This window comes from Panicum virgatum, chromosome 2K (genome assembly GCF_016808335.1).
Source record: "Panicum virgatum strain AP13 chromosome 2K, P.virgatum_v5, whole genome shotgun sequence".
Lineage (NCBI taxonomy): Eukaryota > Viridiplantae > Streptophyta > Magnoliopsida > Poales > Poaceae > Panicum > Panicum virgatum.
The window spans coordinates 56706400-56725585 of NC_053137.1; the positions used below are offsets into that span (position 1 = coordinate 56706400).

Below are 19186 nucleotides of genomic sequence, written 5' to 3' on the forward strand. Positions count from 1 at the left end.
GAGCAGCGTCCTCTTGGACTGTTGGACAGCGGCGTGCCACAGTACCAGTACAGAAGCAGCATGTCATGTAGTACTTGCTGATTAGAAGTAATGCCGAGGTTTGATTAAAAGCATTGCTTATTATTAGATGAACAAATCAGCCGATTTGTATTACCAAGTACCAACAGCGACTTCACTCTAGGCATGCTCAAGTAGAGCAACTAATCATGAGTACGCTAGTGTAGCGCACAGCACATTAAATTCTTCCGCTTGTACTTATTTTGGCTTGTAAGTGGAGATCATGATTAAGGATGACACGGAGCCATTCCTAAAAAATCTTAGATCCCCCAAGTTGCCTTTTTTTTAAAAAAAAATAAATAACTGCAAAGGAGAAGTTGGGTGGTTGTTCGGATTTTGTGCTACACGCAATATAATAGGAGAATAAGTGCAACTCTACAAATAAAGGTAACAAGGATGGTTAATACTAGCGTGCATGGGTAAAACCTTTTAACATCTGTAACTTGCATCCACGAATGTTTGAAGCTTGTGGCAGTTCCGTGGGAGTGATTGCATGAAACGAGCCAAGGACTCTACTTCTCCTTGTTCACTCGTTCCATAGAATTTGCCTTAGAGAATCACAAAATATCATTTTAGTGACACAATCACTTCGTAAAATAATAACTCTATATTGAAGGGCTCTACCAAACAATGCCATCATCAACATGCTAGTATTTGATGATGAGGCTTTTTTTGGGGGCAAGTATCATTCTTCTGTGTGGTCTGGTTAGCCACAACAGCCACCTCCACGCGGCGTGTAAGACTGGGCGAGACCCATACGGTTAGAACAAATCTCACAACAGTTTAAGTACAACATCTACAATAGATTGTTGTTTTTTTATCTTGTAGTAGTAATATATCTCTTAATTTGTGGAATGAAAAAGAGAATATAGTAAGTGTTATGCATGACAATGACAACTCGTACAATGGTGAGTAACCATATAGTCTTTAATTTTAGACATGAAGCAGTTGTTTCGCGAAGCGACCATCTCATTCTCTCTCCTCCTCCTTTGTCCTCCACATCATCAGAAATTCTATATGAATTTGCATAAGATAATCTACGAGACCACTATCATATTATAGTCTTTAATTTTAGCCTATGAAACGGTTGTTTCGCGAAGTGGCCATCTCATTCTTTTTTTTTGAGATTACACAGTACAACCTATCCTATGAGCATCTTCAAAGACTGAAATGGCAAATCCAGAGGCGTGGAGCCTGCTGCCCGGTGCCACACGACCGTGCTATCACGTCGGTTCCTCCTGTTTCACACGGCACATGACCATGGGTCCATGGCTCAGCCAGATTTCTTCGACAAATGGAGGAAAAAACACGATAACGACTGTAGCGAATCAAGGAATGGGGCCACGCCTACTGGACCATGTGAAAGCGATCTTACCCTGAACGCGCCCTGTTTAGTTCCCAAAATTTTTTCTAAAGTCTCTGTCACATCGAATGTTCGAACACATGCATAGAGCATTAAATATAATTAAAAAAATAACCAATTACACAATCTAACTGATTAGCACGAGATGAATCTTTTAAGCCTAATTAGTCTATAATTGGGCATTAATTGCCAAATAACAACGAAAGTGCCACAGTGTCAAAACCCAAAAAATTTCACGAACTACATAGGAAGAACATCGACTCATCGAACAATTCATGAGCTTGATACCCATCCCAGAAGAACACGAGAGATTGGGCTATAATGTAAGAGACTACTTACACGCTGACAAAGAAAGAAGGCCACAAAATCTCGCATACCGTTCGCTCATGGCTTGGAGTCTGGCATGGTCGTTGTCATCTATCCCAGGCTACTCGGCACGTAAGTGGAACTTTTAAAAGCGTTGTGCAGGCATATAGCATGACTCGAAGTATAAATTACTCAAACTAAGGCGACAACTTCAGATAAGCCTGATTGCATTCTTTTCCCAGATCATCCAAGCAACCATGACAGCCATCACGTACGTATTTAGATAACACATCTATAGGGTTACTTCTCTATCACTTCCCATTGGAATGATGATCAAGTCCAAAACAGCCAAGGAAAAGGATTGGCAAAAAAAAGAAAGAAAGAAAAAAGAAACAAAAAGAAGGCTCCGTTCTGGTAGTAGGTCAGCTACAGCAATTGGATAGCTTGCATAAGATTGACAATGAACTTCCTATCTAGAACCAGGTATATCCATCAAAAGTTTCGATCCAGAGGACCCCAGAATAAACAAGTGATGAAAAAAAAATCCTGTTATTTGTGTTGCTGAGAGAATGATAGGTATCCACTGATCCTGCTGTTTACCAATCTTCACATGAAACACTGATGTACCATGGCAGTTCATCGTGCGGGCTTCTTTGGGCTGGGGCTGGGAGTTGGCGGCAGCAGTGTGAACTTGAAGTTTCCAGAGAACATAGCATCTTTGTCTAGAGTTCAAATACACCAGAAGAGAAGTATACGATTAGTTTAATCTATTCAAGAAGAATATGGTTTCTGCTTTTATATGTGAGAGTTGCAGAAATCAAACCAGTCAATGATAGACAAGTTGCCTCCCTTCGTGTGTATCTTGCCAATGCCTGATAAGTAATAGAATAAGCACTTCTAGATTTGTCAAAGATGACTATGCTTTCATAGGGCAGTCGTCTCCATCAGGTAAGCAGCTTACCTGGACAGCAGGGGCAGCAGCTGCATCCATTGCCTCTGAACCTTCCTCAGCATAAATATTCCTAACATTCAATAGACATACCCATCACACATAATGTCAGAAGACTTCTAATGTGAAAGAAAGACAGCAACACAGTGTAGCTTCCATGGTAGCTCTAACAGAAAAGAAATTGATTTCCTATTTATTTTAAAAAGAAAGTTAACACATTTACAAATTCAATCAAATTCCTTCCAAATGCAAAATAAAGAAATTTAGTATTTGACACATCTCTTCGTATAAGCTGCTCAGTGTAGAATCCATAAAACTGCTAGAATGAAGAATGATCTAACTGCGACAGAATCACTAAAACAGTTTGCTGTTTCGATCACTAAAGGAACATTTGGGTAACTCTCCATGGAGGAGGGCCATTGGGGAAGTCCTGATACTTACAGCATCAGTGTTACAACCAGAGTCAATTGATATATGCCATGTGCGGGCCAAAAAAACGAAGGAAATCATGCTCAAAATTGTTAGGTATGTCCAGGCAGAACATTCGTTCTGTATTGAACCTAACCCTTGCAGTAAATTGCTACTTGGGTGTTAGGTAGAGACTGGCATAATTACCTCCAGATGACGTTTACAAGATCATCCTGACGAGCCTCTGCGCTTATCGCAGCATCGTACTTCACGATGTTTCCATAGAATATTTTCTCTAGCTCTTTCATCCATTTTGTTAAGAGCAAGTTAACCTGTAGATGCATTGGCATGTCATCAACCAGCTTTCACAAGAGGAAGAATACACAAAAGTAAAGAAACCCCTCATTGTTCAAGAGGAAATGAAGATACAATTGAATACTAGGACTCAGTGCTTCTAGCATTAGGAGTATCGGTTGTGATTAGAAGGAGATAGGTGGTACTAAAAATATGAGAAATATACGCACTTCTGTTCTTGGTTTTCTGCATGAAATGAATTACATGAAGCGAAACTAATGCTAGTAAGAGCATCTCCAGCAGATTTGCTATAATGGATACCTATCCCTAAAAATTGCCAGGATACCTAAAATCCACCAAAAAACAGCTCCAGCAGACTTGGTATATGGATACCTATCCCTAATTTTTTTAGTAAATTACCTAAATTTCTCTCTCCTTGACCCAAATATACCAAACCAAAGGCTGGATTGCTAAAACTCCAGACGTGTGGCGGGAGAGGCAACGGCTCCTGGTCGGAGCTTTCCGCGCCGCCCTCCGCCTCCCCGCGAGGCCGTTCCCCGAGATGCCGGCGCGGCACAGGACGCCGTCCGCTGCTCCCGCAAGGCCGCCGTCTGCCGCTCCCTTTGTCCGCCGCTCCCACCGTCTTCTGCTCCTGCCGGCCGCTCCTCCCGTGCTGTGCCTCCGAGCTCCGCGTGACCGCGTGCGTCGGCCATGGCAGGCGCCATTTGGGAGGATGACGAAGAAGACCGGCATGGGGAGATCTGCCGGGGAGGAAGGCTCGTCGTCGCACATCCGCTGCCACCGCCCCGCGCGGGCCTCCACCGCCAGAGATTGAGGGCAAGGGAGGCTGTGGGCGCACGGCAATCCAGTGCGGGAGTCCGGGGAGGGAGGCCGCCGCGGAGGGAGGCCGTCAGGGAGGGAGGAGCGTTGGGGAGGGAGGGAGGATGGCCGCGCACCGCCGTGGCCGGGAGGGCCCACGCCGCGCGGCCTTCTCCAGCGCGGCTTCGGCCTTTGCAGCGGCCAAGGTGGAGCAGGGCCTCGGAGGCGGCACAGGATGCCGGAAGCCGCGCGGGACGCCGGAGTGGAGGAGGAGGGGCCAGGGAGAGGAGGCGGCGTAGGACGCCAGAGAGGGGAGGAGGAAGCGGCGCAGGACGCTGGAGGTGGCGCGGGATGCCGGAGAGGAGGGGCCAAGGAGGGGAGGAATAGGATGCTGCTCCCGCCGGCCGCCGCTCCCGCGAGCCCGTCGGCCGCTGCGTGGCGGAGGAGTGGCGGTGAGGTGGAGGCGGCCGGTGTGAAGGAGGAGGATGGAGACTTTTATGTATAGGTATCCAGTTATACCAAATCTGCTAGAGGGGAGCACAAAACAATAACCTAAATCTTCTCTCTCCTATACCTAAAAGCAAATTTAGATATCCAGTTTTACCAAATCTGCTGGAGATGCTCTAAGTTGCTATCAGTTGAGCATTCAGTCAGTAAATAAACTGTAGGTGATTACTGTTTCTGTTTTGCGATGCAATCAGATCCCAAAGCAAAAATGAGGGCAGCAAACATTGAAATTAAAGACAAAAGAACAGCGAGAATTTCCACTGCACAATATCCAGATGTTGGTATTCGGATGCAGGAAAACTATGAATACTGCAACCCCACTCCACCACAAATCCAATATTCAAGAAAGTACCGGACTGTGTGTGGGATGGTAAAGCATATTTACCGATCAACAGATAGCTCATAACAGATCAAGAATCAATATGATGTAATGCATATAATCTAATCATATGCATCAGTTCTGTAAGAAAATAGCCAAACAGCTTACCCCAGCTTTTGAAACTCTGAGCTCCACATCGTGGTTGTACATTTCATAGATGTACTGTCCAAATTTAACACCATCCTTCCCTTCTTCCTTCAAGCGGCGTAGAACAAGCCACATATGGAGAACAAGCAATGAAAATGTTGTTTTAAATGTTTTCTCCAACTGAAAAACTGCAAAGGTACATAAAACATATTTGTGCCTCAATATATCATGATCATAAAAGGATAAAATATGATAACTAAAGCTTAATCATCACGATACCGATTTCTGCCCGAACAAAGATCACTCGTCCTCTAGTTTGGTAAACAAGTTAAGAATTAACTGAATGCATTGTTCTCATTCAACTTCACTACACCTAATAGCAACTTATAGCGCAAACTGCAGAGCAGGGATATTGCATTCTTCTATGTGGGGGGGGGGGGATGTACCAGTAGAAGCTACATATTTGTTGGCTGATGTAATCCCCCAATAGGTACTAGTTTTTCAGAGAAACAGCTAGTAAACTTCTGCCAAACAGCTCAGAATGCACAATTATGCATCCATATATGAATTCCAAGCACTTCAGAGCACCAGGAATTCAAGATCAAGTTGTTATTGCTGATTGCTAAACTGATGTAGATCAACCATTCATATTTTTATTTTCACCACTAGCATATTCTCTATAAAAAAAACAACAGACAGTACTGTTGTAATAAAGAAGAATGAAAGAACAAGAAACAAACACCAAATGCAAAAACCCTGTAATAAGCAAGAAATAAAAATGCTGACAAGCTGGAAGATTTACCATCATAAATAGCAAGAGCATCAACTTGAGAAGTGATTCGATCATAAACAACATTTGCTCCTCTAATGGCCTTGCTTTGCTTGCTGTAGAACAACAACAGTGTGAGCATGAAGCGCTTGATGCCTTCATACTGTGGATCTGCTGCTCTAAAAGGGGAGTCAGGTGGCAACGCTAATGAACAGGGCTTGGACAGGAACATAGAATTCAGTCTGACCTGCCAAAGATAAAAGTAAACATGAGTTAAAAATATAAATGTTAATCAAAACTTCAAATCCTTGTCAAAAGGAGTAATAAATAGCAATGAAAAAAATGGTGATGTATAACTGTATAAGGAAGTAATAATATGTTGGACTCCATATCCTTTTATTGTGATCTCACATCAAATGTGCATCTTACATGCCATAAGCTTCAAAAGCATATCAAGCCTACGCGCTTCTAGAAGTCATTGAACAATCTAATGATGGCAGGGTGGAAATGTGCAATACAGTTGTCCTTTAACCAAAACAATGGAAGCAACAACATATACAACCGGAATTAGGGCAATACAGAAGCACAACATTGCCATTTTGCGCACTTTGATCCTGTAAACAGAGTGCAAGCTTCATCAAGGACCTCCTAAGGATGTAATGTGCACACCACACAGGCCTCCCAATATACAGAACACTGCCAATTTGTGCAACTAACCAAGTTCCAGAATAACAAACCACCGGTTGCAGATCAACACTGGAGGAATTTACGCGCCACAACTCCACAAGCCAACCTTTCCGCACGAACAGGCCAACAGAAACAGGTGGTCTGATTGCTACTTACGTGGATACACCACAAACGCAGCCTAAAATGCCCGAGCTCAAATCAACTCCATCCCTAATCTCAGTAGCTACTCAGAAAAATGAGCCCGCCCTAACCATCCAGATCACACGGGCACACACAGGCTGGGCAGTGGTGGCGGGCACGAGATGGGAGCGCGGCAGTACCTCGGGTCTCGGCCCGGCGGAAGCTGGGGCGGCTGCGCCAGGGCCGCGTGATGTGGCGGTGGAGGTGGCGGCGGCAGCGGCGGCGGAGTTGGAGAAGGTTCTCGAGAGGGTTTGGAGCGGAGGCGGCGGCACAGTCGGAGACTTCGCGCAGGCCCTGGCGAGGACGCGGGACTCCGCCGCGGCGTTCCGGGATGCGGCGGCGGCGGAGATGCGGCAGGTGGCCGCGCGCCACCGCGACATGGCTTGCTTCCGCTCGCGCCTCGAAAGCCCCTCCCCGGCGATTCGGCGGACGGCGGCTGCGCGGGGGCGGATGGGTAATGGCTCACCACCCAGGGAAGCGTGGTCACGCGACGCGGGGTCCACCAGCAGATGCGACGCGGCGCGCTTCGCTCACTGGCACGTGGGGCCTCCCGGCGTCTCGTCCGCAGCCTCGGCCTGCGGCTGGGCGCGGTCCACCTCGGCCGGTGAGCCGAGCGCCCGCGCACAGGGGCACGGCGCACGCAGCTGGAACGGAACGGTTCAACGGGCTGGGGTCCTCGTACGGGAGGCGAGCCCAAAACCCAAAACCCAAACCCAATCCCGCCGATCAGCTTATCCCCCTTTTTTTTTTGGGAACAATCAGCTTATCCCCTTGCGCAGCACACGACGAACGGCAAGAGGAGGGAGAAGGCAGAGGCGAAGCGAGCCAATTGGGGAGGAGATGGAGCCGATGCCCTCCTCCCGCTCCGTGCTCTCCTCCTGCAATCGTGAGCGTTCCTTCTGCTCCTCGCTGGCGAGATTGCTTGTCTAGATGCGCACGGTCTTGTTCGTTCCTCCGTTTTCATGCACCACTCCGATTCTGAAAACGGAATTCTGGCTTGCGGTTATTGCAGGGATGGTTGTTCTTGCTCCGTCCGGGAGGGTATCCGCGAGTGCGAAGCGGAAGGAGAAGGGAGTAGTATGGTAAACCGTAAACCCTCGCTCAGCCATTGGAAATGCTTTGCTAATGCCATGTCCCATGTGCCCATGTGTGTCGCTGTTGCGCAGTTTCTCTTGGTTGATAACATGCTTTATTTGGTAAACGGAAACTGTTTGTTCTTGGCACACATGACACATCTTCGTAATCAACTGTTCTGTTCTTGATTACATCGAGAGACGACCTCCACTGCACACTCTCGTTCTTTTAATCAAGAATTGCAAGGCTGTTACTGTGTACAATGGTGTACTGAATGGAGATTCCTGCTGTGCAAAAACTCTTCAGTATTTTGGGTGGTGAGAGGAAGGACGTGGAAGAAGGGAGGATCCGGAGGAGAGCAGCATTTTCCTTGCTGCTGGCTTCGCCAGTGCTTTCAGTGGCGTTCTCAGCCTATGCGAAGAGTAAAAGCATGAATCCTTATGACGAAAGGCGGCTGCTTCAGCAGAATAAGAAGATTCAGGAAGCTAACCGTGCCCCCGAAGATTTCCCAAATTTCATTAGAGAAGGTGAGCAATCTATTCCTGGTTGTATCTTACAAGTTATGGGCCATAAACTATGTTATATTGTACATGATTTGATTGGATGTAATTATATATTTTTTAGAAGCATTGGATGCAACTCTAGGAAAAACTAAGTGTTAAGCAATGATTTTTCACTACCAAACAAAGTCAGTAATCATGTAGAACTTCTTTTTCTACCTATCGGCTGTTGAGAATTTGAGAATATCATATTGTCCAAGATTTTATAATTTTGTAATTTATGGTGTCACCTTTGGTACTCCCTAGTTTTATTTATCTTTCAAAATATGAATAACGTGAAAAATAACATGGAGACAGTATTGTACCACTGTGCATTTATAATGAGTGCTATCTTGCTATCTGGATATTGATAAAATTGTAGGTATATCTACTCTTGGCTGGGATAATAGCGCAACATAATTTTTGTTAGGAAGTGCATCACTTTTTGGTAAAAACAAAAGAATTTGCAAGTACAAAACAAATTTCTTGCAGCAGCACAAGAGACATTTGATTCTGGAAGACAGCGATAGTATTATTTTTCTTTCTGTTTAGTGTCACCCAAAGTTTACATGTAGGAATGTTAGAGTAATACAATACATTGATATCTCTAAGAATAACCTTCACTGATGATCAGTGTAAAAAAAACTTCGCTGATGATCTCTGCACTATGCAGAACAAATGGGAGCGTTTCTTTTTACCTCCAGAATTAATAGGACTGTAAAAATTAACACAGGGCGATATAATGCATTTCAGGTTTTGAGGTCAAAGTAGTGACATCGGACAACTACATAACACGGGACTCTGGACTAATGTATGAGGACATAAAAGTTGGCACAGGCAACTCTCCAAAGGATGGTCAGCAGGTTCTTCCTCCGAAGCGGCAATCTTATTTTCTTCTGTTCAATTACTCTTTATTCATGTGTGCTAGATCAATATAATCTTGATGTTCTGGGATATGAATTAAATCATTTATTTGTCTATTATTTGATATAGTATATTTGAAGATGTGTGGTTGTGTACCAAAAGATTGATTTGGCTCACTTTCACTGTGTTACTACTTGTTATGTTTGGCTTAGTTGGTTTTATCTAGTGTTTTCATTAAGGATGGTCGAAGTTATCCCATTTGCTATAACAATTAGAGTTAAGCAAATCATTTTACATTGCTGCAAAATATGTTACTAATATGGTTCAGTTCTTTCTGTTATATTTCTAGTATACTTTCTTTTGCATGATACTGACTTCTTTCAGTTCAATTACAGATTATATTCCATTATGTGGGCTACAACGAAGCGGGTCGAAGGATAGATAGCACCTATATTCAAGGTTCCCCTGCAAAAATTCGGTTAGGGAATGGAACACTGGTTCCAGGAAAGTATTCACTGGCTCAATAGTTTTTCCCCCTAGGCCTGTTATGCAACTAACACTATTCTTAGGTGCTTTCTGGTTATGGGTCTGCATTTGTAAAGCCAACTTGAAAATATTGCTCTGATGAATTTGTTGCAATGGGGAGTTGCAACAGATCACTGCTGATTTACATTGATACTTCAGGTTTTGAAGAAGGCATACGGGACATGAAACCAGGTGGTAAGAGAAGGATTATAATACCTCCAGAGCTTGGTCCTCCTGTAAGTTACTGTCTTTGTTTGCATACTATGCTTGAACTTATTTGCTTCCTTTCTATAAGTATGGTTGCTTTGTCCGTTTCTCATACTTTATATTGCAATAATACTCTTTACCCTCTTCCTGACATAAGTTAAGAGGAGTTCTGTTAAGGAAATAAATCATCATTATTCTAGTCTATGCTTGAACTAAAGGGGTTGGTTAAGTACTCATCTGGACCTGGTTTAAAGAAATTGTCATCTGTACCTGATTTAATGCTCCTAATTGATTAGTATATGTGGCTTCTATGATACTGAAATGATTGATAGGAAGAACAAAAATAAGTACCAAAATGAAAGTGAGAAATTAGTATCTGAGAAATGAAAGACGAAATTATTTTCTGGCGTACAATGACTCCAAGAGAAGTTATTAGCTGTCATCATGGTACACTGTTCCTGATATACCCATTGCATCTGTTACAAGGTCGGGCCATCGACATTCTTCAGCGCGAAGCAGTTCGAGGTGTTCGACGTCGAGCTCCTGGCGGTGCAGGACTGCCAACGGAGGACGATAGCCTTTTATTCTGATGTTGTGTGCAGCTGAGCATCTGCTGATATCCCATCAATGCCTCACCGAGCAGCACGTTTACATCACTTTCCTGCTGACAGGATTTTTGCTGGTACTCTTCAAAAAAAAAATTTGCTCGTGGTCGGGTTGTGTAATTGTATAGCCACCCGTTGTTTCTGCGACAGTAAAGGTTACTGATCCATGACAGTGGTAGACTGGTAGTGTATTAGCTCTTCATTTTTGTCTTGAATATCATGATAGTGGCATATGCGCGCATTTGGTGCGTCTTTTTAGAAGGTGGCATGCGTACCTTGATGTTGACGTTACTACTACGATCGAGCTACACACCGTCTCAGCTGTCAGCTCCTTACCTATTCAGCTCTGGTGAGTGTCTTAAAACATCTTGAAGTTACTTACCTAGAATTTTTTTTTTGTTGAATTGGGTTGTTTTAATCACGGAAGGAAAATGCTCTGACTCTGATGAGACCAGTATTTCCGAATGGTTTCACCACCGCATAGCAAAAATTCCTCGAACATTGATAGTGACTTGTTTTGAATCTCGTACTACTTTTTTTACGAAAGATGAATCTCGTAAGGACTCCATTTCTGAATTGTGGATGACACGTACGTTTCGAGGTTTTGAATTGTGGACACCAACCAGTCGACCACACTCAGTGCTCCTCCACTCATGCGAGGTGCTAAATCCATGAGATAATCCACGAGCGCTGAGGGCACCTGCTAATGCTTTGGGCTGAAATGAGTTTTGTGGATTGGGTTTTGAGATGGATTGTGTTTGGATGGGTTGAAATGAGTTGAATTAAGTAATGAGTTGGATTGGAGTGGGTTCTATGTAAATACGGATTGAGATGGGTTGAAATGAATATTTTATCCATATGACTCACAGATACTCTTTTAAAATTGACTTTAAATTATTTAAAATTGACTTTAAATTATTGAAGACGACTCAATATAACTCGCAGATATTTTTGGTAAGACAGTGTGGTTAGATCTATACGTGGACCCCACACAAAGAGTCGGACTCTAGAAATAAAACCTCGCATTCACACTATAAAATTTTATCGCAATTGACTGTAACTTGTTGGACATGACTCAGTATGACCAGCAGCTACTCTGTGCAAAGCAGTGTAGCTAAAACTACACGTGGGCCTCACATCAAGTGTCGGACCCTGGAAATAAAATCTCACGTTCACACTATAAAATTTTATCAAAATTGACTGAAACTTGTTGGAGATGACTCAGTATGACTGGCACCTACTCTGTGCAAAACAGTGTGGGTAAAACTACACGTGAGCCCCACATCAAGTGTCGGACCCTGAAAATAAAACATCGCGTTCACACTATAAAATTTTGTCGGAATTGACTGAAACTTGTTGGAGATGACTCAGTATGACCGGCAGCTACTTTGTATAAAGTAGTGTGGCTAAAACTACATATGGCCCCCACGTCAAGAGTCGGACCTTGGAAATAAAACATCGTGTTCACACTTTAAAATTTTATCGAAATTGACTAAAACTTGTTGGAGATGACTCAGTATAGCTCGCAGTTACTCTGTGCAAAGTAGTGTGGTAAAAACTACACGTTGGCCCTATGTCAAGAGAGGATGCACTAAACTAGTTGGAGAGAATTAGACGCAGTAGTTCGAAACCGGTTTGTTTGGGTTGAAACTATTGATTTTGTTTGTTTCGGGAGTAAATAGAAATGAGTTTGGATTGGTTTTGGTGGAATAGCAAGTGTATGGAGTTGGTTTGGTTTCTAAAATATATTAATAGTGAAATGATTTGGTGTGGTTTTGGATTGGTTTCCAAACCAACCATTAGAAGGGTCCGGGGCGCATCAGATCCAGTTCCCATGGAAAAGGCAGGCACGCAGGTCAGCTCGACTGCTCGAGCCGCTTTCCAAAAGGATGGTGGATGGATGTGCCATGGGCCATGGCCCTGGGGCGAGGCGTGAAAGCGAACAAGAAGCCCCTTGTCTCGTAGCGACCCCCGGTCCGCGGAGCCCGCCACGACGCGCTCTGTACGGGCCCGATCTGGCGTGGGACCCACACGTGCACAAAAGCGTCGCATCCGCATACTATGTTACATGGAGTGAGTGCTACGTACGTACATACGCTAAAATAAAACACCTTGCACCCCTAAAAAAAACTAAAATAAACTGTGTGCATCTCCGTATTATTTCATATATAAAAAATTGCAAAACTCATGCGTTGCAACTCGCTTTCTTTTTGTTCCCGCATGCCTTTGTGAAGAAAAGTCATTGTGCGTAAAGAGTAAAGCTCGAGTAACCATCAATTTTTTTTACTCTGGATTGAATAACATATGATCAGATTAGATTCTTAGGAAACCATCCACATAGGTGGCACGTGTAAAGAGGACCGATGTAGTACACAACAAGGAACCGATGTATGAACGCTCGAGCAGAAATAAGGAAAGCCTAGATGCATTGGGACCCCTCTCTCTCGATTGAGCACTAGCCACCGGATATATTCCGACGCACCAAAATTATTCCCACCAGATTCTACACTCCCATGCTCCAGTCTATGTAGTGCTAGCCCCACATCCAAAGCACAGTTGTAGGACCGACTCAGACAACAAAAATCACAGAGGTGGTTTGGTCTTCTCATGAGTTGCGGGCTCTGTGTGCGGTTGGGGTGAAATTTGGGAGTTTTATTGGCCGTGTGATAATGTCTTCTTTTAACACAATGCCGTGAAGACGGTCTTACCACCGTATATAAGTTTTTTTTATTTTATGCTCCAGTTTTGCAAATGGCGCCTAAAAAATTGTGCATGACGCTTACGAGCATCTCCAACCTAAAGATTGTACTAGAATCCATAGCTAATACACCTACCAATCTACCATACCAAGCACTCAAGCAGGCTTCAGTTGCACCGATGCAACTATATACAACTAGCTTCAGTTGAGCAGAGCAGATACGGATGGCGATGGGTAACCCAACCCGGCCCGCGTGGTGCGGCAACGACGAGATATCGCCAAACCGACAGGCTGGCGACGCAGATCCGCGTACGTGCAGACAGCGACTACATGACCGCCGCATCCCACACTGGTCGGTGCCTGATGACCGGTGACGCTAGCTACTGCCGGGCGTCGGCATGATTAGCAGCAGAGGTGCCCGCTTCTGCTCGTCGGTAAGCTCGATTAACCTAATCCTAGGCCAGTGATTAGCGGACCCGGGTCAATTGGCTCTTCTTAATCTCGTGCCACTCGTCAGTGGCAGGTGGCAGCAGAACCTACACCTTCTTTCTTTTTCACTTGCAACATTTTTTGGTTTTTTCGGTTAGTAATCTATCTTGCTTGGAGATCTCCGCAACGTCTCTCTGCTTTCCGCTGCGCCCGCCCATCGAGCCCTCCCTCCCTTGATCCATGATCCATCCCCGCACGCGCCGCACCAACCGCCACCTCTCCCTGCCGCCGGGCCCAGAGGATGACGGACTGGTTGGGGCCACAAGTCAGTGACTCGCAACGTTCGCTTTTACCTTTCGCCCCCCCCCCTCCCCCCCATCGGCTGCCGCTTTCTAAAGCGACGTGGTAACCCTCTCTCTCCCATCTCACTTGTGTACTCGCTGACAGTAACCACTCCGCTCCGCCTCGCTTCCACACTACTACACTGCTTAGCTGCTCTGCTCGGCTAAGCGCGCAGGGCGGCGCGGCGGCGATGCCGAGCTCACGGCGGACCACCGGCCGCGGCGGCGCAGGTGGAGGCGGCGCGGGGGCGGGCGATGCGGGAGGGGGCGACTCCGGGGACGTGCCGCCGTTCATGGGCAACAACCGCGACCACAACCCGCGGGAGCTGCGCTCCTGGGCGCGCCGCACGGGCTTCCACTCCTCCGCCTTCTTCTCGGGGGAGTCCAACTCCTCGGCCGCGCCGCCGCAGCCACCACCGCCGCCTCCGCCGGCCACCTCCCGCCGCCCGGCGCCGGAGCGGCGGCGGGACCCGTACCCGGACACGGAGGACGACCTCGAGCCCGCGCCGCCGCTGGACCTGGAGCGCGGGCCCGCGCCCTGGCGCGGACGCGGCGGCGGGCCCGGGGGCCGCCCGCGCCGCCGCATCGACCTACGCGGCGAGCTCGAGATCCCGCCGGGGTTCGGCCGCGAGGAGGCGGACCCGGACGCGGGGAGGGGAGGAGGCGGGCGCACTGACGCGCGGAGGAGGAATGGCGGCGTCGAGAGGGATCAGGCGGCGCCCAATGCGGGCCGCAACGGGAACGGCGCGCTCGCGGACGCCGAGGCGCGGAAGAAGGCGGAGGAGGCCGAGGCCAAGCGGAAGGCGGAGGAGGCGGAGGCAAGGAGGAAGGAGGAGGAGGAGAGGGACGCCGAGCTGGCCGCGTACTACCAGGAGCAGTGGGCGAATGAGGAGGAGGAGGAGGAGGCAGCTGCGGAAGCTGCCGCGGCCGAGACGGCGCCACTGTATGGGGCGTCGGGACTCCGGTGCGGCGTCACCGAGAACCCCGGGTGGGGTGAGTTCGCTGGTCCCAACTCCCAACTTTGTATCGCTCCATTTTCCATAGAGAAAAATATACTAATATAATGGCAACTTGCAATCTGCGTTCTGCGCGAGTCTGATGGCACTGATCTTACTAGGAGTAATTACTAGTCCTCCTGATAGTGATAGTGGTCATAACTACTGCAATTCATGTCCAGTTATTTGCTACTCGTCGAAATCGGTTTTGCTGATCATAAATTGTCAATGTGCTAACTGGAACTAAAAAAGGTTGAAAAATGGAACGAGGTATTTGGTGCAAATTGCCTGTAGCTTCTTAAAACTATAATACCTGAAAAGCATTTCTTAGTATAAGAAACTAGGAAATCACTAATTTTAGCTGTGCATTTCCGCTCTATTTGACATGTGATTCTTTCAGTGTTTGGAAATTTTGATGTCAATACAATTATAACTGCTGGGATAACTCCTGACGTAATTCTGTTTTTCAATTGCAGCACCCCTTGTATTTTATGGCATACAACATTATCTGTCAATAGCTGGTTCACTTGTTTTTGTTCCTTTGATACTGGTACCAACAATGGGTGGATCTGATGTATGACTCTTTCCTTCCTTTATTGCTCATTTGCTCTTATTTGCATTAAAACTGCATTCAGATAATAACTTCTTTTGATGTGGCAGGAGGACACTGCGACAGTCATTTCCACCATGTTATTAGTCTCTGGTCTCACTACAATACTTCATACTTTTTTGGGTTCTCGGCTACCACTGGTTCAAGGAAGCTCTTTTGTATATTTGGCTCCAGCATTGGTAATTGCGAACTCGGAGGAGTTCAGAAATCTTAGCGACAATGTATGATTCTATCTTAGAGCTCCTTTTACTTTACCTGCACTTTGCCTCTAGCATCATATAAGGGATTTCTGAGAGATTCAAATGGGATGTCTCATCTCTCATGTAGCATGTCAAGCTCAACTTATCCTGGGATATAAATGCCAATATATTTCGTATTCAAATCGGTGGCTGTCTGTAAAGTGGGGATTATATCCAAATATTTAGGAGTTAGGAGGATTCCTGGAGCAATCTCTCTCCTCCATACAAAGCCCTTTGCAGTGATGGTGGGAAAGCATCCATTCTTTTTCGTGTACCAGCTGTTCAGACAATGGTGCAGACTATAGAGCTTAGCATGTTTAGGTATCTCTGAAGGGAAGTAGTAATTGCATCTAAATATTGCAAATGGACATGATATCTCTAGCCTAAACATGCTAAGCTATCAATGTGCCTGAACCTTGAACTTATTTCTTTCGGGTTTCATCTCTAGCCTACCCCAACTTGCTTGGGAAAAAAAGGCTATGTTGTTGTTGTTGTTGGACATGATATCTCTGAAGGAAAGTGAACAAAAGAGCTATTTCACAAAGTGTATGTGCTGCGATAAGTTATGCTCCAAGTAAAAACATTTCTTGTCACTCAGTTATGCTTCAAGTTTTTGTACTTCCCTTCAAATATATCATTGACTTATCAAAACTGATGGCTAAATCCACTTGTTCTTATACTCCTAATTTTGGGGTGATGCTCAACCTCATGTGTCCCTCTCACAGTTGGGCAGCAGTTTATTGTTCACGCTTTCTAAATTTTTTCCCCATCTCTTCTCCCTATCGACCCTAATCAAGATAGATCTTCACGAGCCAGATCTTCTGACAGCAACCACGACCTTCATATAATGATGTATTTATGTAGTCGTATTTAAGAGGCTTTGTTGCATGTGGAGTCATGTTGCAAGCCCAATAAATGATGTGAAATGGTCTGTGCTTTGCATTGAGCTATGCTTTTAACATTCAGCAATAGTATATTCATCTAACTGAAAAAGGATTTAGCCCTGAACATTGTTATGACCAAACATTTTCACCTTTCTGAAGACAAATCAATCTAATAATTTAAATTTGTTCTGTGTGATATGCAGAAATTCAAGCACGTAATGAGAGAATTACAGGGGGCTATACTTGTTGGTTCAGTATTCCAGATATTGTTAGGATATACTGGTCTTATGTCACTGTTTCTGAGGTATGTCAAGAAACCTAGGCACCCAACTTTTACAGTCTTGAACACACAACACAAAATATGGAATATCTTTAACACCTAACTGCATCTTTACAGGTTAATAAATCCAGTTGTCGTGGCACCAACTATTGCTGCAGTGGGTTTGGCGTTTTTCAGTTATGGTTTCCCTCAGGCTGGCAGCTGTGTAGAAATCAGCCTGCCCCTCATTCTGTTGGTTCTGCTGTGCACTCTGGTATATTCCTGCTACTTTTGTTTGATAGGATCGAGACTTTTTCATATTTTACCATTTTATATTCCTTGCCTCTGATTGCTTAATGTTTGTTTGTATGTTAATCGTTTCAGTATATGAGAAAAATATCCCTGTTTGGCAACCGTATTTTCCTTGTCTATGCGGTACTTTTCTAACCCTGTCCTGTAGATTCATATTACCATTTATGCGGTACTAGTCTGTGTTCTGATTCTGATTGCATTGGGTTTGGTATTGGCAGGTGCCCCTCAGTGTCGCAATTGTATGGGCATATGCATTCTTCCTAACTGCTGGTGGAGCATATAACTTCAAAGGCTGCAGTTCAAATATACCCAGTTCAAACATATTGTTGGATTCATGCAGAAGGCATTTAGAAACCATGAAGCGCTGTCGCACTGATGTTTCTACTGCATGGAAAACTGCTGCTTGGGTGAGGGTTCCCTATCCGTTCCAATGGGGCCCTCCTACATTTCATTTCAAGACGGGTATCATCATGATAATAGTCTCGCTAGTTGCTTCAGTTGATTCAGTAAGTAGTTTTTTATTAGCAGGAGAAACCACTCTTCGATAACTGTTGAATAATGCTTAGAAGCTCATGCATTGACATATCGGTACATATGCAGCTTTCATCATACCATGCTGCATCGCTGCTGGTAAATTTAAGTCCACCAACACGGGGAGTTGTCAGTAGAGGGATTGGGCTTGAAGGGATTTCAACTTTCATTGCTGGAGTCTGGGGTACAGGTACAGGATCAACAACATTAACGGAGAACATATACACCCTTGAAACAACCAAAATGGCGAACCGGAGGGCTTTGCAGCTTGGGGCTGCCTTGTTAGTCATCTTCTCATTCTTTGGTATGATGTGACACTTCTGTATTGCAATCATATCTCAGCATTTCTTTATTAGTCGTGGGCTTCCTAAACCTGAATTCCTTGGCTGTAGGTAAAATCGGAGCTCTCCTTGCCTCTATACCTGTTGCCTTGGCTGCCTCCGTTCTGTGCTTCACTTGGGCACTAATCGTCGCACTCGGCTTATCCACATTGCGATACACCCAAGCAGCAAGCTCCAGGAACATGATAATAGTTGGATTTACTCTGTTCATCTCACTGTCAATCCCTGCATATTTTCAGCAGTATGAACCCAGCTCCACTCTTATCCTGCCAAGCTATCTTCTTCCATATGCGGCAGCATCAAGCGGACCAGTCCGCACAGCCAGTAGTGGGGTGAGCTCTCTCCCTTCCTCTGTGTCTAGCTGGAAAATCTTCCCGTCGAATTACTGCTCTAACAGTACAAATCACCTTGCAGCTGAACTATGCAGTGAATGCGCTCCTATCCATCAACGTCGTGGTGGCGCTCCTTGTGGCGCTACTACTCGACAACACGGTGCCTGGCAGCAGGCAGGAGCGAGGGGTATACATCTGGTCAGACCCAAAGTCCCTGGAGGTGGATCCTGCGACCTTGGAACCCTACCGGTTGCCCAAGAAGATCTCGTGCTGGTTCAAGTGGGCTAAGTGCGTTGGCATCTAATTGGCTATGTGCATATTACTGATGAGGAACGGCGAAGATTCTATTTATTCCATTGCTACCACTGTATTGTAGGATTCACTATATGGGAAAATATATATACGGATGGTACATAGTTAGGGGCCTCTCTAACTGCGGTTAGCTTCAAGGCCCTGTTTTCCATGGTTAGGTTAGGACAACCCTTGTAAAGTTTCTATGTTCTGTTAGAGAGGACATGTTATTGCACTTTATCGTCTTTGTTAGAGAGGATATGATACTGCGTCTCGCATCTGTCTACGAGACGAAGAAAAAGCAC

The 19186-nt window shown here is 45.5% G+C and overlaps 3 protein-coding genes across 3 annotated transcripts; 2 read left to right on the forward strand and 1 right to left on the reverse strand.

The window, feature by feature from the left end:
• Positions 1 to 1936: 1936 nt before the first annotated feature.
• Positions 1937 to 7276, reverse strand: LOC120688300 (ubiquinol-cytochrome-c reductase complex assembly factor 1-like). Its single transcript, XM_039970561.1, has 7 exons — positions 6946 to 7276; positions 5972 to 6185; positions 5191 to 5357; positions 3291 to 3415; positions 2688 to 2748; positions 2550 to 2598; positions 1937 to 2448 (listed from the first exon to the last, which is right to left on the reverse strand). Exons 1-7 carry the CDS (start codon positions 7183 to 7185, stop codon positions 2363 to 2365), a joined length of 942 nt encoding a protein of 313 aa, XP_039826495.1. The 5' UTR covers positions 7186 to 7276; the 3' UTR covers positions 1937 to 2362.
• Positions 7277 to 7527: 251 nt separating this feature from the next.
• LOC120688306 (peptidyl-prolyl cis-trans isomerase FKBP20-2, chloroplastic-like) lies at positions 7528 to 10899 on the forward strand. Its single transcript, XM_039970571.1, has 7 exons — positions 7528 to 7691; positions 7818 to 7887; positions 8186 to 8406; positions 9172 to 9281; positions 9678 to 9786; positions 9967 to 10043; positions 10501 to 10899. Exons 1-7 carry the CDS (start codon positions 7646 to 7648, stop codon positions 10618 to 10620), a joined length of 753 nt encoding a protein of 250 aa, XP_039826505.1. The 5' UTR covers positions 7528 to 7645; the 3' UTR covers positions 10621 to 10899.
• Positions 10900 to 14180: 3281 nt separating this feature from the next.
• Positions 14181 to 19121, forward strand: LOC120688314 (nucleobase-ascorbate transporter 11-like). Its single transcript, XM_039970582.1, has 10 exons — positions 14181 to 15080; positions 15559 to 15656; positions 15743 to 15913; positions 17019 to 17119; positions 17213 to 17348; positions 17459 to 17509; positions 17605 to 17892; positions 17987 to 18221; positions 18310 to 18590; positions 18673 to 19121. The coding sequence occupies exons 1-10, from the start codon at positions 14279 to 14281 to the stop codon at positions 18892 to 18894; spliced, it is 2385 nt and encodes a 794-aa protein (XP_039826516.1). The 5' UTR covers positions 14181 to 14278; the 3' UTR covers positions 18895 to 19121.
• The last annotated feature ends 65 nt before the right edge of the window (positions 19122 to 19186 follow it).

Excerpts from the sequence above, each read along its gene's own strand:
- LOC120688300 (XM_039970561.1), bottom strand. The coding sequence starts at position 7,185 with ATGTCGCGGTGGCGCGCGGCCACCTGCCGCATCTCCGCCGCCGCCGCA. Across the intron at positions 2,749-3,290 it reads CTTGTAAACGTCATCTGGAG|GAATATTTATGCTGAGGAAG; the intron begins GTAATTATGCCA and ends ATTGAATGTTAG. Across the intron at positions 2,449-2,549 it reads AACTTGTCTATCATTGACTG|ACAAAGATGCTATGTTCTCT; the intron begins GTTTGATTTCTG and ends TTTGAACTCTAG.
- LOC120688306 (XM_039970571.1), top strand. The coding sequence starts at position 7,646 with ATGGAGCCGATGCCCTCCTCCCGCTCCGTGCTCTCCTCCTGCAATC. Across the intron at positions 8,407-9,171 it reads CCCAAATTTCATTAGAGAAG|GTTTTGAGGTCAAAGTAGTG; the intron begins GTGAGCAATCTA and ends AATGCATTTCAG. Across the intron at positions 10,044-10,500 it reads CTCCAGAGCTTGGTCCTCCT|GTCGGGCCATCGACATTCTT; the intron begins GTAAGTTACTGT and ends ATCTGTTACAAG.
- LOC120688314 (XM_039970582.1), top strand. The coding sequence starts at position 14,279 with ATGCCGAGCTCACGGCGGACCACCGGCCGCGGCGGCGCAGGTGGAGGC. Across the intron at positions 15,914-17,018 it reads TCAGAAATCTTAGCGACAAT|AAATTCAAGCACGTAATGAG; the intron begins GTATGATTCTAT and ends TGTGATATGCAG. Across the intron at positions 17,349-17,458 it reads TGGTTCTGCTGTGCACTCTG|TATATGAGAAAAATATCCCT; the intron begins GTATATTCCTGC and ends TAATCGTTTCAG.